A 26,783-nucleotide genomic window follows, 5' to 3' on the forward strand; every position below is an offset into this window, starting at 1 on the left:
TAATTATGTGTGTTGAAGTCCCTAATTATAATGAGCATAGCTGTTCTTCATTTTTTATCGATTTTTAACTTTATTACATCATGATCAGATATAGTATACCTAATATTAGATCTTTTAAATTTGTTGAGGCTAGTTTTATAAACGGCAATATTCTAGTTCCAAAAAATTTCTTTGCAAACTAGAAATAGAAGGGAATTTTTTTATTGTGATAGCAGGTATCAATAAAGCCATAAGCAAACATCATAATCAATGACAAAATGTCAAAAGCTTCCTTCTGAGATTAGGAATAAGAAAATGAAATTTACTATGACTCTTTTTAATCAATATCATATAAGAAGATCTCGCTAGTACAGAAAGACAATAAAAAGAAATAAAATATTTAAATTAAAGAAGTAAAAATATCTTTTAATATTCAGATGATATGCTTTTATAGACAATCCAAAATGTCTACAGATAAATTATCAGAAGTAATAAGTATAGCAAGATTGCTAGATATAAAGTCAATATATAAAAATCAATTTAACTTCTCTGTAGCACCAAGAAGCAGACAATAAAATTTAAAAATCAATATCATTTACAATAGCATCAAAAAATTAAGTATCAAGGGCTGAATCTAAAAAAAATGTGCAAAACCTCTAGGCAGAAATCTGTAAAATATTATTGAGAGAAATTAAAGAAGATCTAAAAAAAGTGAGGGCTGTATTTTGACCATGGATTAGAATATTTAATATTTAAAGCTTTATCAATACTTTCCAGCCTCATCTATAGATTTAATGTAATCTCAAGGAAAATCAAAGCAAGTTCATTTTTTCTTCCTTTTTAAAAATTGACTCGTTGATTGTAAAATATATATGGAAATGCAAATAGCCAAGGATAACCAGGACATTCTAGTAGAAGGATGTTTGGCTTACTTGACCTACCAGCCATATAGACTTATTAGAAAGCCACAAATTATATGTTATATAAAGAATTATTCTAAGAAATCAATAAAAAATAAGAAAATCCATCGAAAATGGGTAAGAGAGCTAACAAATACTTCACAAACTGGTTATTGGAATGTCAAATAAACAGGAAAATGTGCTCAAGCTCTTATTCAGAAAAGACAAATGTGATACCATTACACACAAAGTAGAACAGCAAAATATTAAAACTAGGGGCCATTTTGGAAGTGAGAGAGAACACAGAGCAACAGAACTTCTTACACAATTCTGGTTGGAGTGTAAATGCACTCAACCTCTTCGGGAAAATAAATGACAGGAGAACAAAATCACAGCAACAAAAATAGTTTGTGTCATCTACTAAATGGGAAGATAAGCACATTCCATGGCCCAAGAAAATTAAATAGAAATAGGTTTATACATTACACAAAGATGGCTACCGAAATGTCCAAGACAGAATGATTTATAATATTCTAAAACTAGAAAAAACACAGGTCCATGAACAGTAGCATGAATAATAAATTATTGTGTATTCATATATGTCTATCTATTATGCAATGAATCAGGCTAAACATAATCATAGTATTCAGGTGGCAAAATGCTAAACACAAGCAAGAAAAGGGATATGATAATAGGGTATTGATTGTTTTTTGTTTTCGACGGGACAAAGTGCCGGGATTTGAAAGGGACAAGTTACTGGCCTCTAAATAGCCAGGACAATTCTTTTCCTTGACCTGGCTGGTTAAGTAGGTTTGTGCTTCCTAATAAATGTTTAAGCTTCACATTTATGTTTTATACATTTTCTCTATAGGTTCACAATTTAAAAAACACTTTTCTTCCCTACACACAAAGCCACTGACGTTATTTAGAAAAAGAAATTGCCTAGAAGGGAAGATCATCTATATGCCCAATATTTTCTAATAAGGTTTCCATAGCAACCTAAGTAGCATGAGTATTGCACTAAGCACTTAGAGTATTGGTTTTCCTGGCTAGCTGTCACAGTCTCAAAAGAGAAGTCCTTAGACTGAGGGAGTGATGTCACAAGCTATCTTTGTCAAAACAGAAGATCTATGTAGGCCAGCCACAACTCCTCCAAGGCTGGAGTAAGTGAAGATGTTGAGGGTCACGGGTTGCTCATCAACAGGACTCTTGAGAAAAGCTCCTACTGAGATTCCTTCAGAAGAAGTGTTGAACCATCTTGAAGCACCCAGCAACCGCTGCTGCTGTTTTGCTGTTAATTCTGCATTCAAGCCCCTGAAAGGCAATGAATGGGTGCACTCTAGGGTTGAAGGTAGTGATATTGCAACCTTCCTCCCTCCTTTTTGTTGTTCTGTTTGTACATTTGTTTGTTTCTGCCCTGTTAGCCTACAGAATTTTAATTTATGTTGAGGATTCTGTAAGTTAAGATCGGTCCCTGAAATCTAGAGCATTAAATTTTGGAATTCTCATGTGTTCTAAGTAAAGAATTTGCCACTGGGTGACAGTGACTGCCTACCTTAGTGTTCCATCTGCCAACTCAACCCTTCCATGTGAATAACTAAAAAGCATCTCAAAATTACTAAGTCTAAAAATGAACCCCTAATAGTCAACCTTCCCTCCCAAAACCTCCTCCTCTCAAAGTCTTTCCCATTCTAATCAGTGCCAACCATCCTTCCAGTTACTGAGTCCAAAACTCTGGAGCCATCTTTGATTGCTCTCTCTCAAACTCAATATCTGATCTATCAACAAGTCCAGTACACTTTCTCCCTTCAGTGTGGATCCAGGATCTGTGTGTAGTTCACCCGCTCCCCTGCTGAAATCTTTGTTCAGGTCACCATCATGTCACCTCTGGATCCTTGGAACAGGCTCCTACCTAGACTTTCTGCTCTCCTCCTTGGCCACTTCTGGCTTGCTTCAAAAAATCAGCCACAAGACATATTTGATCATTTCAGTGCTCTAAACCCTCCAATGGCTTCCCATCTCATTCACAGCCAAATTCCTTACTATAACCTACAAGGATCTACCTGATCTGGGTCCGTATAATTTCTCCAATCTCATATCCTATGACTGTTCCCCTTGCTCACTCTGTTTTAGCCACACAGACCTCTTGTTCTTGAATTTGAGTTTTCCTCTGCCTGGAAAATTCCTCCCCAGACATCCACACAGCTGGATCGTGCACTTCAATCTTTACCCTAATGCTGCTTTCTCAATGAGGCTTTCCCTGGTACTCTTTTTAGAAAATCAGCCCATTATCTTGACACTCTCTACCTTCTTCTCCACATTTTTTTTCTCCTTAGGACTAATCAGAGTCCTACATGTTTTACTTATTTGTCTTGTTCATGTTCTCTCTCCATTACTAAAATATTAGTTCCACAATGTCAGGAATATTTATCTGTTTTAATCATTCTGCATCCACAATGCCTAACTAATGACTGGCATATTGTAAGTGCTTACACAGTTTTATTGAATAAATAAATGAATGCTTATTTCCTCAAACCTATCATACACTCCAAGAGTTGACAACTGATCTGTGTAAAAAAGATTTTTATGATCAAAAAGGTTTGGGGGATTTGCAAATTCCATTTCACCTTTGGAGTTTCACAAAATGCATTCTCATATTAATGGATATAAGAATTTATATAATTTAAAAGCAAGTATTTAATTTTCTTTACCATAGCATTTCCTCAATATAGTTGATCAAGGAATTCTGTTAACAACATATGTAACTGCCTACTAATTTTTGATCTTCGTATCATAGAACACTGAATGTGGATGTGTATATAAAATACCTCTTAATGTCTCTAGAGAACACCCCTTAAGAAATGCTATATTAGAATACAGAATTGGATTTGTCTCCAAGTTCAATTTTATTGAGCCAATCTATGCCTTTGCACAATTTCTGGTCATCTGGCTCCATTTAGCCAAGCAAAGTAGCACAAAAAGGGAGCTCTCATAAATAGCGTTTGTTTATTGCATCATGATACCATGATATTTAAAAAAAAATCTTTAAATTTACCATTGCAAATTAAATTGTAACTTAAATAAATGTGTCTTATTCAAAATAGCTCAATAATGCAAATTGCCCTTGTAAAAATAACTGGTGTGCCAGCCAGGTGAACTGGGTTCAACTTCTGTCTCTACCACAGATTATTTGGGTGTAAATTGTAATTACTTTGATTGGATCTGCATAAATCCAGCAAAGAAGAATATATTTGTTCATCCTCCATGCTCAGTTTTCTACATAGTCCAGTTTGCTCATTTGTGAAATGGTGGCAATAACCGCATCAGAGAAAAGCGACTGAGACAGAGTTTTGCAGCATCTGGCAGAGTGCCCTGCACATTGCTGTTGCTGGGGAAATACTCGTTGCTTTACCTTTCTTTAATTGTGTGTTTCAATACAGTAAATTTGGCTTTACAAAATGAGCTATAAATATAAACTTGACAAAATACATTCAGATGAATATACCTGTGATTTATACGTGTCATGCTTTCATGCACATTTTTCTAATTACCTTAGAGCAAATTGTAAAACAAAGCCTGTGGTTGAAGCTCAATTATGAATGCTGATTCTAACAATTTGCTCTGTGCAGCAGGGATTGGAAAAATTTAATTCAGAGCCAAGTTCTCTCTAATTTGCCATCAACTCTTTCAAGCATACTGTTTGTTTAGTTTAGTTTTGTTTTTCATTATGAAGGAATTTTAAATATCATCTAAGTAAGAGTAGAATAACACTTCCAGTGCAACAGGAGATGATGCTAGGGTACGTAAAGGCATTAAAAGCTTCTTATGGAAATTCAGGCTTCTAACAAAATTGAACTAGATCCTGCCACATCGTCATCTCTGAGTGAGGGGACTCGCACATGAATGCAGTACAGACACTCCAGGAAAACAACGCAACACCAGCATCTGTGAGTAGGAACCTTCGACTCTTGCTGTACCACGTTTTCAGCCAGATCAAAACAGCAACCGCCAAGTCATTTTCCAAGACATTTCTGAAGGATAAGAACTGCTTCTGTGCCAAAGCAGCTTTGCTAATTAGAATGGTTTTACAGGGGTGTCATTACGCCTCAAGGTTAATTGTACTGAATCATCATTGAAGAAGGAATACAACTATCTAACTCTCTAGATGGAAGTAATATGGATTAAAAGAATGGAAAATCTGAAATTGACTACCATGGATAGATAACAGCACTAAAAATGGAACTATAAGACTACCCCTACAAGCAGGTAGCCAATAAATGCTTGCTGTTGGTTCCCAGCTTTGCCTCTGTCTACTTGAGTAAATGTAGGCAAGTCTTTTAACATTGCTGGGCCTCAATTCATAATAAATATAAGAATCTGGACTCCAGACTCAAACGTCTCAAAGATCACTTTGACCTGCGATGTACTCTCATCTTATAACTATTCATGAAAATATTCTAAATAAATCGATGCAATGACAATACTAAACCTCAAACCCCCTGAGTGTATTGGTTCCATTATTACTTCAGTTCAGTAAGTCAGTTGAAAAGATACAACGATGCACTTAAAATGGTTTTCATTTCATTGAAAACATCTCAAAATATATTGATCCAAATTGAACTTTCAAAAAAGGTTCAGGATTGTCCAAAATACATCCTCCTTCCTGTAAAAGGACATTCAAACTCATGCATATGAAAAGTGTTGTTGGTGAGAGTTGAGCTCCAAGAAAAGAAAAGAAGGCATTTTTTTTTTTTTGAAAGATAAATGAGTAAGGGAAATTGAGGGCATGTGAAACAAAGACAGACGATAGGAGAAAAAAAATAATAATCCACTCTTCTATGAAACAATGTTGAAACCGAGGAAGTGAAATCATTTTTATTTCATGAAAAAATATCTGATAGAAAAATGCAGAAGGATAGAAAAGCTCTTATGGCATTTTCAATAATAGATGTTCATACATATGAGTTAGCATCTGTGTGTGACAGAATCTCAAATGCAACCAGATCTTAACCACTTTCAAAGTTTAAAAGAAGGATCCATTTCCAAGTGACATCCAGTAAAATTTCCCCAAAAGAGACTCTATATTTCCTTATTTCTTCAAAGTCTGAATGTCACAGTCATCATGTTGCAGTTGACTTCCAATATGTATTTTATTTTTAAAATTTTTGGAAGTTCGGTATTGACAAATTACACAATTCATATTTAGTGTTAATGATTAAGTCTCACTTTTAAATAAACAGAAGTTTTACAAACTGAAGTAGCTTTATAAACTGGCAGAAATTGTAGTGTGTTCGTAATATATTTGATGAATAATAATACTCATATTCTACTGCTGTTTCACTAACGGTAACTTGACAGCAACATCAGCCTCCCACGATACTGGCTATAATATGAACCATGCATTATTCTAGGTCAGGGAAGAGGTGTCCTTCTCTACACATTGTAGAGAAAAATGCCAGTTTTTCCAAGGATAGTTCTTTTAACGCTCATGGTTCAGCTTCTAGAACACCACATCTTTGCAGTCTTTGCATCCTTTGTCGTAATTCTGTTTGAAAACTCAGTGACTTCTCAGTGGTAAAATGTATACAAGTCCACACATGAGGGGGAAAAAAACTTTAGAAAAAAATTATAGGTAAAAGATTATTCTTGGATAGAAGATTGACTTTACCAAATCGAAAACATTTTCCTAACATAACATCAAGCCAAAGAAAGAAGATTTTGCAATCTGCAGCTTTAGTTATGAGACTGTGACCCCATTTTTACAACTAACGATAAACAATAGAAAACATCCACACCTGTGTCAATATGTCCTATTTGTCAGTGTGCGTATCTTGAAAGCAGGAGGATGGAAAGAGTTCAAGTTATTATAAGATACAATGAAGACACAAGAATATCTGTATATTTTCTGTCTGCGGGACAGAAAAGTGGGTTAAAACAAAGACGACAAATGATGGAAGTAACGGAAACGTCTTAGATTTCAAAAGTAAATCATTATAAATCTGTTATATAAGTAGAATTTGGTAAAAGGCCACCCTAGACTGGTTCCCTAAAAGTGGACCCAAAGATGTTTTTGTTGACTAAAGATCATATTGGACAACTATGGCTTTAGGATACCAATGCCTTTTGTATTAATTTTGAGGAAATTCTTTAACGGTAGATAAATAAAACTAGGCATAAACTCATTATGTTTATATCTCTTATACAAATATAAAGCCAAAATAAATGACAAGATAAATCTAAACCAAATTTCAATACCAATAAAACTCAACAACAAAAGACAGGATTCTTTAAAAAAGACAGGATTGCACAGTGTAATGTTCACTATGTAAAATGCCCAAATATATTTAGGAAGGTGGCTGGGGAAAACAAAACACAAAAAAACTACAACAAGATACTTATGAAAATGCCCACTGGATGGAGCTGGAATAAGCAAATAATATTATATATTGAATTAACAAAATTACAGCATGCGTAGAATGAAAAAGAAGATGAATTAAAATATTTTGGAGCATTTACTGCATATGGGCTACTCTAAGTCTATGACATGCATTATCTTATATAAATTTCAAAATGCCTTGAGAAATGGGTTTTGATTTCTGAAGAGATACTGACAAATCATAGTTTTTCCAGAAAAAGTGCACAGGAAAGGAAGGGTTGAAAATAGTATCATAATAAGTACTACTAAGGAGATGAGACTTAGGGATAGGCTGTGATAATTGTCTTGAGGTCTTAGATGGAATTTCAGGTGAAGAAATTGATTAGAGAGATGTAGGCTGACTGGAGAAATTATTTTCAACAATTCCAAGAGCTGGTGGAATGTGTACTATCATTATCACTGTCTTGCATACAAGAAAACTGAGGCCTAGGGAAATTGATGTACCCAAAGTCACAACACTAGTAATTAAAAGAACAAAGATTAAATTCAAGGATCTATGACTTTGCAGCACTGTGCTGTATAGGGAGACAGCCTTCCATTCAATATAAAGAACTGGCCAGTTAAAAATCACAGGTTCAGACAGCTGAAGTCTGAGTCCTCTTCCAAATTTATGATTACGAATAGTATATAGTGTTCACAGAGTAAGACGTTGATTGGACAATTATCATAAAACATACCTATAAATATATAATGTTTGATATTAATCATAAAAAATTCCTTAACATATATATATTCTTTTTATAACTATATATTACATTTTTATATATTCCTTTTATAACTATATAATTCCCAAGGATTTTGCTTTTGAATAAGAAAAAAAAAAGCCCATCACCTTCTTACATAACATATTCTAAATCAATCAATCATCTAACTAGCCTTTAAACTATGTCTTCTACATTCTGGAGCATCATAAAATTATAAAAGTAAATATGCCTTTAGGGAAAAGGCATGCCTATTTTCTTCCAAATACATCATCTTGTTTTATTCTAACCACATTCCTGTGAGATAAGTATCAATATTCCATTTTATAGGTGAGTAACTCAATATTCTTCACTTACGCTTGTCCATCCATATAAAGCTAGTCACTGGCAGCTCATCTAATCCTTGGTTTGTTAGATATCCAAGCTTGAGCGTTGCCCAGGGTCCTTTTTCGTTGGTAGTGTTACCCACCTGAGAGGGCAGTATTGAGAAAACAACACATGATGCTGTATGGCATTGACTTTTGCAGATATGGGATTTCTACATAGACCCCAGACAAAGCCTCTGGGAATTTAGACTTTGAGCTGATACTGTAATGGAGTGAAATTGGCCTTCATGGATCTCAAAATATTTGGGGGGAAGAAAGACATAAACCACAGTGACTCCATGTCTACTAAAGTTACAGTAGCAGACATAAGCCCCTGATACCCAGGGCATGCAGATACACACATGAGGATGTGTTAGGGAAGGGCGGCGGGCCTTAGCTCTATGCTACAGAGAAATAAATCACATGCAGAGAAGACAGAAAGACTATGATGTGTTCAGAGAAGCCAATGTGGTTTCGAATAGCTGAGAATGGCCTGGGTAGAGGGGATGAGGTTAGAGAAGTGGAAGCCTTAGGAGAGACAGAGGTCCACATCTGGACGAGCTGCTGCCCCTCTCAGCTGTATCTCCTCAGTAAATGTCCCCAGCAGGCAACCAAGGAACCGCAGAGGGGCGGGTTTCCGGCAAGTGCAGGAGAGAACTGCCAAAGCTCACATCTGGTGCACCCTCTCTCCTTGAGGGTTTATGAACACACACTCACACACACACAGATCAGTAACCAAACCAAGCAAACAGGGAAACACATCAGGGAACGCAGAAAGGTAGGACAAATTTTGAGTGCCTAGTATATGGCAAGAAATGCATACATGGTGTGTTATATCATTAACCCTTATATTAATGAACCTTGAGAAAGAGAGAGATACTAGTCTACACACACGTGGATGGATAGATAGACAGATTGCCCATGTCCCATAGCACACAGGAGATGAAGTCAAGATTCCATGCATATCTACCTGGCATCAGATATATATATTCAATATATATGTTCCTTCCATTACACTACTTGAATCCCACAGCATCTCTTTTTCTCACGACTATAAAAAAGTGGGATCAGGGCCAGCCCCGTGGCACAGTGGTTAAGTTCAGTGCACTCTGCTTCGGTGGCCTGGGTTCATGGGTTCGGATCCTGGGTACAGACCTCCACCATTCATCACTCATGCTGTGGTGGTGACCCACATATAGGGTGGAGATGTTTGCTCAGGGCTAATCTTCCTCAAGTCAAAAAAAAAAAAAAAAAAAAGTGGAGTCATTGAACCACTACTGTGATTCCACAGTATAACTCCAGAAAATAGATACCTTGATTTTTTCCTGGTAGGAATAAAAAGCCCCATATTCTCAAAAAGACATGTTTGTGACTGAAGTTAGCAGCCTGAACGTAATGGGAAAATGAATGGGTGGTAAACAGATAAAGACACAGCTGTTATTACTTCATTAATATTGCCTTGAACTACGTCTCTTGGTAAGTTAAATGCTACTTTCTTCCTCAAAAGCTGATTAAGTTAGCATGCTACCATTTGTTTTCTGAAGCATTCATATTTGAGGTGTTAAGCTATTTCACTCACATAACAACTTGGCTTTAAAATACATCATAAATTGCTCTGACAGTAGGACGCATCGCGCTTAGAACCAAGGAGTTTACAGGCAGCATTTGCCATGTTAAACAACCATAGCTGCTGGGAGATAATCTGGGAACAGCTTAGTATTATTTTTGCCTAATTCTCATCATGTAACAAGCAAAGATACCCCTGGAGACACACAAAACACGCTCCCTCTGATTCCTTCTGCTCATTTCCCCCATTAATTCTGCTTATCTTTCTGCACTCCTCATATCAACTTTAATTCAGCCTTTGTGGGGAGTGAAGTGTGAGACAGAAATGAGTCAGTAGGGGATGAGGAGCAAGAAGCAGAGCCATGAGCACAGTGGACCTTAAACTGGTCTTTGAGGGGAGAGTAGGATTTCTATGGGGAGAGGAGGAACGTCCTAATGAAGATACTGGAATAAACAGAACCAGAATGAGGCAATGTGTTTGGAAATGCATTGCCTCATGCTCATGCCCTCACCATGCTCATGGCCCCACAGCTAGGGCTGTCAGATAAAATACTCTGGGTTGATTTGAATTTTATGTAAGTAACAAATAAGGTTTCACATACATTTGCCCCACGCAATGCATCAAACATATCTATACTAAACAATTACTTGTGTATGTGATATTCAAATTGAAGTGGTTATCTTGCATTTTTATTTGCTAAATCTGGAAATCCTACCCAGGGTGCACCTTCTACAGCTGAGGCCCTAGTTGAGTATATGCATGTCCTTGACTCATTATGCATGGAGCCCAGCACAGAGGAAGTGAAGAGAATATCATGGCTTTTGCAGAGAACATGCCATCTATAATGCTAGCACGGAAGAACTATGGGAATAGCTTGGGGTTTGGAGACATCTGATCTGGATTATAACTCATCTTTACTATTTATCCATTGAGCATGTTGCTTTTCCTTCCATTGACTTGTTTCTTCATATTTGCGTGGTTTTTTAAGGCTAGCTTCTTTCTTTTCCCTGCATCCCTATATCTTTGTTTCTCATCAATGGCAGTCTCATTGTTGCCCTTCTCCAAATACAGATGGTTTCCTTGAACACATACCAAGCAGCTCCTCAAATCTGGTGTCCCCACAGGACACTAAAGTGAATACAGGGTCAATTTTTTCCTAGACCACAAATCCAGCCCCTCAGATTATGGTGATTTTCTCCATCATATGTTTAAGACTCCAGATAACTTTTAAAGATAAACAAGGTAACCTATGTGAAATCACCAACCATGCCCATAAGTTGGCAAATGTTAATTCCCTTCCCTCCATTTCTCTTAAGTGCTTGCAAGCTTTAGAATATTCATTATGCTTTCAATACAGCACAGTCTTCAGCTTAAGATGCATCCAAAGAAATAAAGTGTATGAAATCCTTCTGAGAAGAGTGAACTTGACATCCAAATGGGCAGCTTCATTGGATAAGCAAAGTTTGCTTGACTTCCTTCACTTGTGTCCCATCTTGTGGGATATATTCATAAAGAGAATGCAGCCATTCTGCATTTCTTTTTTTTTTTTTAAAGATTGGCACCTGAGCTAACATCTGTTGCCAATCTTCCTCTTTTTCTTTTTCTTCTTCTTCTTCTCCCCAAAGCCCCCCAGTACATAGTTGTATACTGTAATTGTAAGCGTCTCTGGTTGTGCTATATGGGACGCCGCCTCTGCATGACCTGATGACCGGTGCCATGTCTGCGCCTGGGATCCGAACCGGTGAAACCCTGGGCCGCCGAAGCAAAGCGTGCAAACTTAACCACTCGGCCACGGGGCTGGCCCTATAAAGACATTTCTTTAAAACCAAATTCCCAAAAGGGATCTCCAGCGTTCACCAACATTACTCTTTTTAGAGACCTGATTTTGAAAACTTCACTGCCATGGCCTAGAATGCCCTGGAAATCGGCTCCCGTTCTACAAGATACGTCTAGAGGCCCTACCTAGTAAAGAACAGAATATTAATATTCAATTTCTCCTTTCCAGAAGAATCATAAGGACGGAGAGAACCTCAAAGGAAACCTCACACAGAATATGGGTCAGAAACCCAGACCACTGAAGTCCCTCCCAGAGGGAACAGTAGTTATGACAGCTCATTTTGGCTGAGCACTTAAGAAGCGCCAGGCTCTGTGCTAAGCACTTTATATGCTTTAAGTATTTTGATCTGCACAAGAACTCTGTGAGATTGATGAGGCCATCATCCCTCTCACAAAGATTGGCATCTCCAGGATTCCAGATGACAAACCCCTTGCCCTAGGTCATCCATGCACTAAAGGCAGAGCCAGAATTAAGCCAAGCTCCTCTGTCCCTTTATGTCAAAGTTTCTCACCACGTAGCAGAGACCTCCCATGCCAGAATCGTGTTACAAACCAGGAGCCGGGATCCATCCCAGAACTACCTAATCACATAAAGGAGGCTGAGAAGAGTAATTTATATTTGTAATAAGTTGCCCTGTGCCTGGGCTGAAAGTTCAAGTGGAGAGCCCCTCAACTTTATGGTTCTGCCTACCTAGGTTATTCCATGAGTCTCAGTATCTCAATCTGCAGCTGTGACACTAACAGAAAGCACAGACCGGTAAGTGGGAAGAGCCAGTCCCTGAGCTATTCTATAAGAAGACTCCTGGTGAGTCAGGATCCTCTAGGACGTTGGCTCACTTCCAGGGCTGCACAGAATGCCTGAGTGAGCTGGAAGCTACACCTGGAGAAGTCCTCATGGGCCACTCACTGCTTCCAGAGGGCAATCTCCAGAAAGACTATTGGTGACTAGAGCGAATCCACACGGCCTTGGGTTTCATTGATATTTTGCTTATACTTCTTAATCATTTAAGCAAATTAAGAGTTAAAAAAAAACCCATACACCATTTAAGTTCATTTTAATTTATTAATTTAACAAATAATTATTGAGCTCTTATAATTATGCTAAACATTAGACTGGAGATGCAATGATGAGTAAGTTTTATTCTCACAGAAATATCTTCTAGTAGGACCACTGATAATAACAAGAGAACAGGGGCTGGCAAGGTGGTATAGTGGTTAAGTCCCCATGCTCTGCTTTGGTGGCCTGGAGTTCACAGGTTCAGATCCTGGACAGGGACCTAGCACCAATTGTCAAGCCATGCTGTGGCTGCATCTCACATAAAATAGAGGAATATTGGCACAGATGTTGGCTCAGTGACAATCTCCCTCAAGCAAAAAGAGGAAGATTGGCAACAGATGTTAGCTCAGGGCCAATCTTCCTCACACACAAAACAAAAACGTGAACAAATAAATCTATTAGCTAGACTAATAATTCTATGGAAGAAACAAAAGAGGGTATAATGTGAATGAGATAGGAAACAAATCAAATGGGGTGGTTAGGGAAAGTCTCTTAGGAAAATTACGTGAACTTCAGTCTTTATGATGAGAAGGAATCAACCATATGCAGATGAGTAGGTTACCTAGTACCGAGAGAAGAGCTAGTGCAAAGGCCCTGAGGTAGACAGAGGAATAAGGGGAAGGCTGATGCGGCAGAAACACAGTGAGTTTGGAGAGGAATGGTAGGAAGTCAGGGAAGTAGGCAGTGCCTGATCATGGAGGACTTGGCATGGCAACATATGCTATCTGTATTTCATCCTAAATCCATGAGAAAATTTTATGCAAGGGAATGACATGATTTGATTTAATTTTAAATAAAAAGTTATATGTAATTTAGGTTAAATTATAATGTGATTTCCCTTTGCTGATAAGAAACAATATTTCTACACACATCGCCTCGTTCTGGTCCTGCTTATTCTAGCATCTTCATCTTCTGTCTGTAGAAATCCCCCTTGCCTCAAAGACCACTTGAAGGTCCACTCGCCCATGGCTCTGCCCTTCGCATCTCATCCCCACGTCCTCCCCAGGGGTTCTGCCCTCGCCTCTTTCTCCGTGCCCGACACAGACTAAATGGAAATTCATCTTTATGATGCTCACGATGTCGTGCAGAGAGCACGCGTTGGGAGAATATTTGAAGTAAAGTCTCGAGCTTGGCCCATTAGCTGGGACTCTGCACACAAACGCCTTCAGGCAACCTCAACCCACAGCTACTGACAGGATAAGCTGTTTACCGGAAATCTGATCACGCCCCTGCTTGAAACCTCTAAAGGTTTTCTTTCAGGAGGCACAATTATACCTCTTTGGAGGGCTTATAGGGTCGTCCAAATCTGCTCTGACCTAATTAACCAAGCACAGCACCCACCACGCTCTCTTTCGTGTCTCATTTTTCTCCAATTACTCGGGACCTCTTGCCATTTCCTAAAAGCCCCGTGCTCTTCCGTCTTATTTACCTTGTCCCTTTCCCTCATTTTTCCTTCTGCCACCTCCTAATTGTAGGAATACATTTATTCTTCCGTGTAAAGATGTCCTTAGCTGTTCTAGTGAGATGTGAGTGCTCCTTCCTCTTTGTTCCTTTCTCCCAGGATTTACCAGAGCAGGGTCCCTAAAACCCTCGCTCTATGAAACACGCTCCTCTGGAAAAATAATTCTGAAGATGTTGCCTGCTCCAATCTTCGCTTTGAGATTCACGAGTGGATAGGAGTATACTGGAGGCTTTGTAAAATCAGGCAGCAGAGGTACAGAGCTAGCATTTTCCATACGTTTGTGAATTCAAACCCTATTTATCTGTGTGAATATGAAACACATATCAACATCCTGCAGAAGCCTGGGAAACCCTTGTCTTGCCTTTGGGGAAAGAAAGACAAAAATCACCAAAACTTCAATTAAAGTCCTTTTTGCACTGAATTGCGATAATTGGTTTACAAGTCTGTCCCACACTGAATTGTGAACTTCTTGAGAATCTGTCTTACTGTCTTCACGTCGCTCAGGCCTGGCTTAGGGCCTGATTTTTCCAAGGGGCTCCACACATTCTCATTGGCTAAACCATTGTGAGCCAATAAATAGACCCTCCGTTTGTTGAGGAGAACCAGTAGCATCTTCCCTTTGCAGCATTTCCAATGGTCCATCCATCATCCATTTTTTCTCTCTCCTGTTCCACAGATTCATCTTGGCTCCTGAAGCAAGTGTCAGGGAGAATTGGATATAAAAGTCCCTTCATTTTTTAACCTCTTTGGGAATTCCTAACCAATGACAATCTGAACATCTTTGTTACTCTTTTTTCTTTCTTTTCACCTTTCAGAAGATCTTTGGAATCTACTATCAACTTACGTACATTTCAGATAATTGCCATATGTACGTAATCAACTTGATACTGGTTAAGATCTCCAATTCTTTTGAGTCCAATTTGACAATCCAAAAATTCAATCCTTTGTGTTAGATCTTAATGCAATCTGATAAAGTAGCAATCACCTTTTATAAAAATTTCAATAATTATATGAATGTTTAAGCTATGTCTTTATTTATACCATTAATAAAAATGCTACCCTAAAAGCAACTAAATTCTCCACTCATGGCTGATCTTGATCCTTTATATAGCATTTTATTGTCCAAAATCCACCTATCACTAAATTGATATAATCCAAGCTTCATCAAATTACAAAAAAGTTCATGAAAGTCTATCCAAGGTTTTTGCTGAAATCTGTGTATTCACTACCCACAGAGAAACTCCCAATCTGATCACTTAGCAGCTTTGTGAAAATTATCATAATATTAATTTAGCAAAAATGTAGTGGTCCTATGTCAGCTTTCAGTGAACAGCGCTGTTTTTTCCAATAGTTCACCACAAATACATTTCTGTGTTTACCCACAAAACTTCATTAACCAATTCTGGAATCTAGTCTACAAATGTGTTTACAGAAATGTCCATTCCTCCTTTGTAGAAAACATAATTAATATATCTGCATATTTTCCAGTGTATCTCTTGGATGTAGCCATTCCTCAAAGAAGATCACAGAAAGCTTTTCATCTCACCTGAAAATTCTGTCGGAATTTACTTTATTTGACTTAGTGGCCATGACTTTGTTTAGAGACTTTTACTTCTAACCTTTGGAAGTACCAAAATATTCCAATGACTAATATTAGATTAATCATGTATATAATTAAGCCAAAATATTATCCTTACATGTGTGGCTGGAGAGTCTTGGGAACAACCAAATCAAATCAAGATATCTCTTCATTCAAAAAAAGAAGAAAAGAAGAAAAAGAAGAAAGACTTGGAGGGGCTTGTGATCAAGAGAGCTGAATTATTAGCACCTGTATTGAGACCTATGTTATAGGATTCTTAGTGTAAAGAGAGAGGGAGTGGTCATATTGCTAAAGAGAAAAGTAAGTGAGAAAACAAGACTGTGTAAATGCTTCTTAAGCAGAATCTTGGGAGGTCATTGGAGAGAGGGTTCAACTCATGATTCCATTTGGCAAATGTCTCCTGTCTGAGGGGATGGATGCCTTTTACACCACAATGGCATTCAGCAGTAACTAATGCCACTCAACACAGTCTGTAATCACCAAGAAACCTTCAAATACCATGCAACTTCTGTAGCTTATCCACAGGAGAGACTGCAATGCCAGCCAATTTTTGTACACTTGGCAGTTATACTTCTGAATGTAAAGTTATAAATTGGTACCTGGTTCATTTTTCATTTTGTTATACCTTGGATAATGTGACTTACTACCAAAGTTCTTACGACCGCATTGTACTTGGAAAAATTTACCTTCAAACCTTAGGCCAAGATACGGAACTGCATTGCCACTTCAAACCTTGCCAGGATACAACCCCTTTGAGTAACGATGAAGTCCCCCTTTTATAACATGCCCAGCAGTTAGTCACCAATAGAATTCAAGAGCTCTGGAGGAAGATAGACTTAGGTTCAAATCCTGTATTTGCCACTTTATTTTCAATATGAGAATGGAAGAAATTTGCATGAAAGGTCTCCCACAAGATCTTCAGCTCTCCCTGTGTTTTCCAGTATGTTTGCAAATGGCATTGTACCTGCTTTTATATAAACATCGTTGATGCCTAGAGAATTGTCAGAGAAATAGCTATGTAACAAATAGCTCAAATGTATATAATGACATATGCTCCATGATTGAACACCTGACACAGTAACCTGCAATTTCCCACGAGAAATTCCCTCTTCATGATCAACGTGCCTTCCAAACCTGGCCAGGTGACATGCCCTTTGGCCATCTGCCTCCTCTGGATGACTGGTTGGATTTCTCACACCACTCAATGAGTACCTGTGCTTACAAAGAAGTTTGTCTATTCCATTTCCTGACCTATTCACACTGTGAAGGAAAGTTTGAACATCTGACCCTAAAAATCTCAATTTTTAGGATTGAGGAGCCTTTCTCTCTAACCTCAATTTTCCTGCATGCATGACTGAGTCATGAATTCAAGAAATATTTTTCGATTATTAGTTTACTATAAATCTTTTGGTTTTAAAGTTTTCTACAAACACAATTTTGTGTTTTTCAGGAAGCTTCAAATTCCTGTCCTAATTTAGCAGTTAACTTTATTTTTTTAACTGGGACTATCTTCCAGAGCAGCATTTATTGTTGAAACTTCCATTGTACCAATCCCAGAAGCATCATCAAGAAAAATTCATGAATATAATTGAGGAAAAGTACTTTTGAATGCTGATGGTTTTATGAACATTAGGTTTGGTATGGTTTATTCAATAGGATAATTATTCTTTAAAATTAATAAATTAACTCAGAAAAGCTTTGTGGTTAAGCATTTTTACTGAAGTTGGTATCCTCTCTCCAGTCCTAAAGTAGCAACACTAGGGATCTTATAGACCCTGACAGAGAAACTGAAATAGCAAGGTTCACCCTAATGTGGAAGCAATACGGGGCTAGTATAGATTTGGACTATGGCATCACCTGGTACAGCGCATCTGCTTTGCCTGGTACTCAGCTTAAATGTCTCATCCTCTGGGAAGCTGACTCTGAACTTTCCAAGCGCATTTAATTATTTTCTTTCTTTCTCTCTTTCTTTCTTGTATTGTATCTTTCCTATGTCATTTTAATAGCACTTATATCGCTTAAATTAGGTGTAGCTTTCTCTCTTTTCTGTCTCAGATCCTTTGGATATTAAGGGATTTGGACTATATATCTGCATCTTCAATATCTTATACATCTGGTGATAATTAAATGTTGATTAATAATAGGATTCTCGAAGCATATAATGTGGAATTCCCTGCTATAAATAGGAATTTGTTAAACTGTATGAAGTATTCAGGCTTGAGTCAGATCAATAAGGGTGCATAGAGACTTGGCCAGTGGGAATATAAAGACGTGAGGAAAAGTCTCACATGCTCCAGATCATCCCTTGTGACCCATATTCCCACTCCAGGAAAGATGAAATTAACATTGCCCAAAGCAAGAATGATGAAAGTTGAGTAGAAAGTTATTCTCGAACTCATTAAAACAGAACTGGCACTGATCACTTTAGGCACACCAATATACTTACATGATTCAGTTTATAGAGACTATGCTTACATTTCTGTTTCCCACCTGAATTTACAGCTAAAGACGCCACATTACTGGGTTGATATCACCTTCAATGGGAATAAGAAAATATTTGTTTCTAAAGTAACCAACATAATTTTACATATTCAGTTAGAGAAACCCGTGGGAGTGAACATTGTCTAGAATTGGTGAAGTCAGTGAAAACAACTTATTCACTAACCGATTGACCATTTCAAACAATCTTTCATTAGTTGCCATTATCTATACACGTGCTACATTCTCCCTTTAACTCTGACGTCTTGCCCAATCCCTTCCCTCCAAGACGATCTCTACTGCTAGAGGTAAATATTCATACACTGAGAACTCATTCTCTGTAAGGCTTTAAAGCTAGGATTTGATTTCCGTCTTTTGCAGGATACACCGTAACCTTAGTCTTGAGATTCATGAAGATGAACTACATAATAACATATTATTTTTCACCTACTAGTAACTAAATTATTTTAAATGTTTTAACAGATTTAGGGAGACCTCTTGATACATATCCTGGTTCCATAGCAAATTGTTATCCTATAAGGTACCGGTGTCACTGGAGGTGCTCAGGGAAAGCCCAATAGAATGGTGACTGGTCATTTCTTTTAATAGGAATAATTAGCATTGGTGTAGCAATTTCTGTTGACTGTAACCATGGCCACACTACTTGTGGGGTTTGAGGCTACCCCAGCCTCACCCACCAGCTATGTGGTGTTTCCTGTATCTGAAGTCATTCTACTACATGACTTCTGGAGCCTATGTTCTCAAAGCTTGAAATCACTGCAGTCCATTGGGACAAACTTCTCTATCAACTAGGCCCAGTACCCATTATCCTCAAAATGACTGTTGATGCTCAGACGTCCATGCTGCTAATCCCCACCATCATCAGTAAGTGAGGAAAGGACCAACCATGTGTCCCTCTCGACAAACCATTTATGCTTGACTGCATGACCATGTCCATAGTTCTCTATAATTCCTGGCCCATATAACTACAACTTCCTCTCCACGCCAACAACTTGTCTGAGTACGCCCGTGATGACTACTCACAGATTCCATTCAGATAGCCATTCTTTCTTCGCTTCCTTCTACATCTACCTTATGTTTCATGATGTTTCATTTGAATATTATCCTGAATTTCTTTGCGTTTGTGAGTTTTCATCACATCTGTCTAGCAAAACCCAAAACCCACAGGAATTGAGCTGTCTGCTTTTTCTATGATCTAACACCCAGATAATAGGGCAATAGTGAATAATATCACACAACAATGAAGATCAATTCCACCATAAATATACAATCACTAATCTCTAATTAACTCTCAAAACTTTCAGCCTACAACGACAAACTTAACATCTTCTCTCAGATATAACAAAGGCACCTGGAACTCAACATTTCCAAAGCTAAGCTAACAAACATCTCCTAAATCGGTTCGTCTTCCAGTATTCTTTTTAAGCAAAGGGTCTCACCTTCTATCTAAATATGTAGACTATAAACCCTGTAGTCATTCTTGATAATCTCCCTTTTCTAACCTTCAGCATCAATTCCTCTCAAATACTTGCTGAAATCATGTCCTGAATATCTATGATTGTTTTCTGATGTCTTCCACTATCACACCAGTGCAAGCTAATATCATTGTGCCTCGAATAGGTCTCAGAAAACTTGCAATTTTGTACTTATTAGTTTTACTACCTGATCATCATCTGTAAGTTTACTAGACTATAAGCTCCATCAAACTATGGTTTTTTGGTCTATTTTTTTATCATTATTTTATCTCCAGCATTTTGCATTTTTTCTTTGTTTATTACGAGCACTTGATAAATTTTTGTTCAGTGAATGGGTGAATGGATAAATCAATACAAGTAAATTTATAAGGATTATAGTAAACATACGCATGTATGAAGCAAGTATTCATATCTATATCATATAAGAGAAAAATCTGAAGTTCAACAAAAGCCGAACAAGCAAAGAATTATGAATTTGGATTCAAATTTAGGTCTTTTCAATTTCCCTAACTTTAACTCCTGAACATCTTTCCATTTTAGCCTCATGATGTATATCAACCTTAGGGGACGCTTTTTTTTTTACTTTACTTATAATATTGTGTCAGAAAAGTATGTCCAATTCCTAATTAATTATCTATGAATATAGAAAATAATTCCAATGGAAGATATTCTAACGCTTTTAAAAGCATTCCATTCACTGTAAATATGTTCAAAAGAAATATTTTAGTTTTGTAACTGGAAATGTTTATACAGTCCACACTCCAAATTAAGTTTGACACCAAAATGTATCCAAAGTAGTCATCATGCAAAAGGAATTAGAGCAGAAAATAACAAAAATGGGCATTTTTTAACCATCACCACTTTTCTATCATTACTTGAGTGGTTGCCATCTTGTAGACAATTTGCTAAGCAATTTATATAAGCAGCAAAACAGGAACTATTACTATCCCTATTTTCCAGATAAGAAAATTGACAGAGCAAACAACCAAAGCCAGGAGCCAAAACCAACTTCTGCATGATTCCAGAGTTGCACTTAATGTTAAATTGCCTTCCCAGCAAGTAAAGTCTTTCTTTGTGAGCCATGACTTGGTGAAAAATCGACAAAAACATTTTTATCACTAATCGCGTCTGATAATGAGACATTTCAACTCGAGTCAGATGGGGAAGGAGAACACGATCCACATTATCCAACTTAGCCTTTTCTGGATATTTATGGAGGAAATTGTTTAGTCTTACCCATGAATTCAATCCCCAAGTGGTCTGCTACACCGAAGTCAGCATGTAAGGAAGGGAAACAGAAAAAGAGAAAAAGATTAGAAAAAATTCCACATGGAAATCAATGCTTATAAGACAGACCTTTCAAATATGGGTCTCAATTTTAACCACCATGTTTGGTTGAGAAAAATAATTTACAGACTGCCAGCAATTAGGGGTGCTCAGAACACTGATGGGTATTTGCCAAAAGCCTGGAACTTTAGATAGAATAATATTGCATTGATTGCCAAGTATGCTAAGTATAAATTTAGCCAAAAAAGGGAGAAAAAGCTGTTTACATAAAGCATATCTGAAGCTAAAGTTATTTTCAGAACTCAGGATAATTTATGTAGCATAACTACTTGTTCAACATAAACTTATCCGGACCTCATGTTAAGAATAAGTAAGAAAAGAACTTCTGCATGACAGGTCTTAACCAGGTGTTCTTCACCTTGACAAAAAAGCAATTATGTTGGATTCTTTTCCTTTTATTTGTTAGATGAGAAAACCATGCTTCAGTAAGATTAAAAATCTTACATAGGCCCCAAAAGATGAGGTCGATCCAGGGCACAAAACCAGTCTATCCAACCCTTAAGTCCTATGACTGTTAAACTTGACAGTGCTTCCTACCAAAAACAAATGACAGAAGTGTCCATGTCGGTTCCACGTGCATTGAGACCGTCGACTGTTCTGAGCCGCTAATGTCTGTCTGTGATCAGTAGAGTGAAAAACTGGGCCTAGCTGTGCCCAGGCATTCAACCTTAGAGTTTCATTTATTTAATGCTATTTTCTTTCTTTCTTTTTTTTGAGGAAGACTAGCCCTGAGCTAACATCCGCTGCCAATCCTCCTCTTTTTGCTGAGGAAGACTGGCCCTGAGCTAACATCCATGCTCATCTCCCTCTACTTTATATGTGGGATGCCTACCACAGTGTGGTTTGTCAAGCAGTGCCATGTCTGTACCCGGGATCCAAACCAGTGAACCCTGTGCTGCCGACACGGAACATGCACACTTAACGGCTGCACCACCGGGCCAGCCCCCTAAATGCTGTTTTCTTTTAATCACTTAGTTACTCACTCATCCACTTTTAAAATCCATTGCACTATTTAATGATGATTTCTGTGGTAGTAATATGTTTCTTAAATGAGAATAAATGAAAAAAAAGTATTGTTACAATTGTATTTGTTTCCAAGACTGATTGCTGAATTTGCTTTGACTATTTCTCTATTAGCAATGAAGCTTTTCTTCTTAGAAGATATGCCTTTAGTTATCTTGAATATTTCAGTGCCTTTCCTATTTGTAAATAATTCATTTTTAAATTTTATTGTGGTAAAATATATATACCATAAAATTTGTCCTTTTAACTATTTTTAAGTGTACAATTCAGTGGCATTAATTACATTTGCAATGCTGTACAACCATCACCACTATATTTCCCAAAATTTCCATCACCCCAAAGGGAAACCATATCCAGTAACCAATAATTCCCCATTTTCCCAAGCACCCCAGCACCTGATAACCTCTGATCTACTTTCTGTCTCTATGAATTTGACTATAAGTAGTGCATTTTTAAGTGATTAAGACCTATTTTAATTGAGAAATGTGTCCTTTAAAGAAAGATGTTAACAATGTTTTTAAAAAGTAGACACATTCCTTTCTTTACATGGCATTTTTGACTGCCTAATATACACTCTGATAGATATCTAGCACGCTTTCATGAAAAGACAGGGTTTTTGTTCCATGTAATTCAGAAATCAGTGGGAGACCACAGAGAAAGAGCTCTGGTAACTCTATGTAACGGTGCTATAATGGAAAACCAGAAAACTGTGCATTGGATGGAGAGGTCAAGGACCCAGAAGCTTGCTCCTGGGAGGGAGAGAATGTGCTGTGTGAAAGAATGGAGAATATAGAAAAGTTGGCAAGACCACATGTGAGTTCTCGAAGCTTCACGGTTGCATACACTTAGGACACCAGGGAGAGACCGGCATTGTGGTATGTGAAAACAAGGATTTGAGTGAGGTTACCTATTAGAAGACTAAAGAAAAGAAAAGAAAAGATTGGGAATAAAAATCTTTCCCATACAGCCAGACCAGAAGGCTCAAGGAGGAAATCAAGAGAAGAATGTGCATTGAAACATGGGAACAGAGCACCTCAAATAGTGGACCACAGATGTTAAGTGATATGACTGGGCAGCTGGAAAGCCATTAGCCCCAGTTTCGTTGAACAAGAACTCTCTGGTGGAGCTGAGATGGCTCCGAAATGTAAGGCTGACTGACATCTGTTTTGCTGTATAACCAATGATCATACTTCATTCTCCCCACAGAGAATGGTGGCTCCCCCTCTATAAGCGATCAGGAAGATAGAGAATCAGGCCGTGCGAGTCTGAAGATTGTGCTAAGAAGTGAGTGGCATATTTGATAAATTTGAGGTCAATTTGAATACTTTAAACTACAATGAATTCATGACCAGGAGAAGAGACAGAAATCAGAATCTGAAAATTATTCAAACGTTGAAAACTCTAAGTAGAAATCTTCAAGAAAAGGAACTTGGTCGGTCTTACCTGAACATACCAGAAAAGTTACATCTAATTAGTAGAGTTGTAATTCTCAGAAATACTATCAAGGAGGGTGGCATTTATAGGGAAATTATTAACTTTAATAATGGCATTCATGAAAACTGACACCACTGAAAAGTAAAAATAAAAAGTTAGATTATTTAGAATCTCTCTCTCATGTGCACACACACACATATTTCCTTTCTTTTATTAAAATACTAAACCCTGTGATCATTATTGCAGGTCTAAAGATATTGATAGGATTTGTTTCACACAAAAAGATCAATGACAATCCATGAATGGCACGATAGAAAAGCAATTAATTTAGTTAACTAAGTCATACACAGTATGCAAACCGCAATATCTCTCCTAACCCTTCATTGACTATTTCTTAAAGCAAACAGCCTTCCTGGGGATATTGAGACTTGCGTGAAAACATCAAGAGGAATGTGGTGAGAATTAATCAATTAATCATTCATTTATTCATTCACTCAACAAACTATGTGCCAAGAACAGCACGGATACTGGGGTGGAAGAGGAGGCACATTCTGGGGCAAAACCAGTTGGATTTTCCTTATGGTGTGTATTAGAATGTATAATTTCCATCTCTTTAACAGTGTGACTAACTTTTATCTGTAAAAACTGCAGTTCTTTTGGAACATTTCGCACCTTATGATTATATACAGTGGCTAACATTCCCTGGGCACTTGCTATGTGCCAGGAACTCCTGTAAGCATGATCTCGCGGGAACTTAGAAGGTTGTCATTATCCTCACTTGACAGATGAAGAACAGAGGCCTGGAGGGGTGAATAGACTTCCCCAAGAACACATTGCTGGCAAGCACTGGAAACACAGCTGAGTCTAAGTGGCTCAACTCAGCCTCCAGTTACATTCAGTTTACATATGCCCTCCCCATTAAGAAAAGCTAATTTTCACAAAATTATCAGGTAATAAAATGTCTGGGGAGGAGTTACTTAATCCACTTAAGAGAACAAATTGTTCTCGAGTATCCTCAGGCGCTGTGGAAGCACCACTTGCCGACCTGCTCACCTCTAGTTTATTAATGAAGTGCCGGATACAAGCTAGGCAGATGGGAATCCCATCTCTCTAAGGACCCAACTGGCAAATCATTAATACTTCTTCATCGCTTAGTAGGGAGATTTCTTCATGGCGAGGCTGGCCTACCGGAAGTTATTTGCTTGTACGTACAGCAAGGAATCTATAAAGGGTTGTTTCTGAATATGAGTCCAATATTGAACCAAATAATCTTAAAATTGGCAATATGGTTAACAAATGCCAGCAGCTCTGTTGCAAACCTGAAACATTCTTAAGATTTGAGGGCTAAGTAGGCAACTGGAGAGACAACCTTAAAATTCCAACAAGCCGAAAACGCCTAGAAATTCAAGGGCTGCGTTTCCAAAGTGTCCATGCTTCCGTGTGTGAGCAATTCAAAGATTCTTGTTTCTATGTTGTCAGACAGACAGGCTACCAACAGTTCCCTCAGTGCGAGCAGGGTGAGCAAGCACAAGCAAGAGCAATCCTTGACTTGGTTCTAACCTCAGGGTGAGATGAGGCAGGCTGTTATGCACCCTGTGATGAGGAACTCACTGTCATGCAGCTTTGGGACAACGCAACGTGAGTGTGGGCTTCAGAATCATCCCTGTGTCAAAAATAACCAACAAGGCAATTCTATCATAGAATGTTCCCAAATGTGATCACTTAAACCCTTGTTCCATGGGATGTGGAAAAACAGTTTACATGGAAATATGATTGGGTGTTTTTAACAGTTAGAAACACTGGCTTAAGGTTCAGCAGGCTTCCCCATGGCAAGAATCCCTAAAGGCCACCATACATGAGCCGAGACTCTCCTGGCAGTGTTCAGTCAGCAGTATTTCCCAACTTGACCTGAACGACCACCCGTCATGAAGCACATTGTGGAACTAGTGACCTATGGTACCCACTCTGGGAAACACATGCCATATACGTGTGGAGGAAACCAGCCACTCTACTCTAAAGTGGGTCAGTTATAAATGGGTTATCTTAAAAACTGAACTGAAATCTGTCACTCTATACATTCTTCCCATAGCTCCTTGTCATATGACTTTCCACTGGTGACACTTTAGGAAGAGGAGGTCCATCTCCACTGAGAAGACCAAATTGGATTTATGAAGATGGTAGGCTGGGTTTTGAATGTTTGCTAACCCTTAACACCTGAGATTATCATTCTCTAGGAGTTTCTAGAATCACTGTGAAGAGATGTAATTGTATCATGCTTCAACGGTGGGTCCATGTATTCTGCTTGCTCCCAGATAAGATCATGGACAAGGCAATGGGATGTCATAGGTCAGGTCATAGTTATCCATGTCGCAGTTTATTAGAACAAAGCAGGCAAAGTAGGAAAGGCTGGGAAAGACTCTAAGGTTTCTCATTAGGAGAAGAGCAAGGGCTGAGGGTGGATTTTGCTCTTATTACCAAGGGAAACTTCTGTCTAGAAGCAACACATGGAGCCAGAGAACACATATCTTTCAAAAAGTTTAAGGGGTCAAAGGCTTGAGGGCTGGGGTTCAGCACAGGCTACCAGAGCATATAACTGTGTCAGTATGGGGAAGTGACACTAGCAGTCACTAAGAGAATGTGGCAACTGGGAGCAGAGTAGTACATCAGGCCTTAGGTCCTATAACAGGGAGAGAAGGAGAGCTGGCAAGGGTGTGGGCACACTCCTGGAGGATGAGGCAGGAAAGTTCCTTCTAGGTACTGTGTTCAATTCTACAATGTCCTAAAAGGAGAGCGACATGATCATATTATCCTTTGCCAGCTACTCAGTGGAAGAGTTAGGATATGAATGCAGGTCAGAGTCTAATCACTAAATTATGCTACCTCCTTAAACATACAATTTTATTTTTATCAGCACATTTATATTTGATTTTAAAATTTATATATGTTCATGAATAAAACTTGGAAAGTGAAAAATCATACTTATAAAAAGAAATTGATACCTCTCTTTGTACCTCCTAAAACTAAATCCTGTTAGGTTTTTGTTCTAGTTTTTTCTAGTCTTTCCTCTGTATGTGTAAAACAAATTTAGAGTCAGTTTAACACA

General features: G+C 38.0%; 1 protein-coding gene across 14 annotated transcripts in view; it reads right to left on the bottom strand.

Annotated features, from left to right (window-relative positions):
- NRG3 (neuregulin 3) overlaps positions 1-26,783 on the bottom strand; it is a 1,011,269-nt gene that overhangs the window by 86,096 nt on the left and 898,390 nt on the right. For 7 of the 14 annotated variants that reach the window (XM_023648898.2, XM_070265699.1, XM_070265743.1 and 4 more), the window contains exon 4: positions 21,113-21,139. The exons of 1 other annotated variant lie outside the window; for it this stretch is intronic. In XM_023648898.2, the coding sequence (XP_023504666.2) occupies positions 21,113-21,139 (27 nt within the window). The remainder of the gene's footprint in view (positions 1-21,112; positions 21,140-26,783) is intronic. 6 more of the 14 variants (XM_070265759.1, XM_070265717.1, XM_070265752.1 and 3 more) reach the window with 1 other exon arrangement.

This window comes from Equus caballus, chromosome 1 (genome assembly GCF_041296265.1).
Source record: "Equus caballus isolate H_3958 breed thoroughbred chromosome 1, TB-T2T, whole genome shotgun sequence".
Lineage (NCBI taxonomy): Eukaryota > Metazoa > Chordata > Mammalia > Perissodactyla > Equidae > Equus > Equus caballus.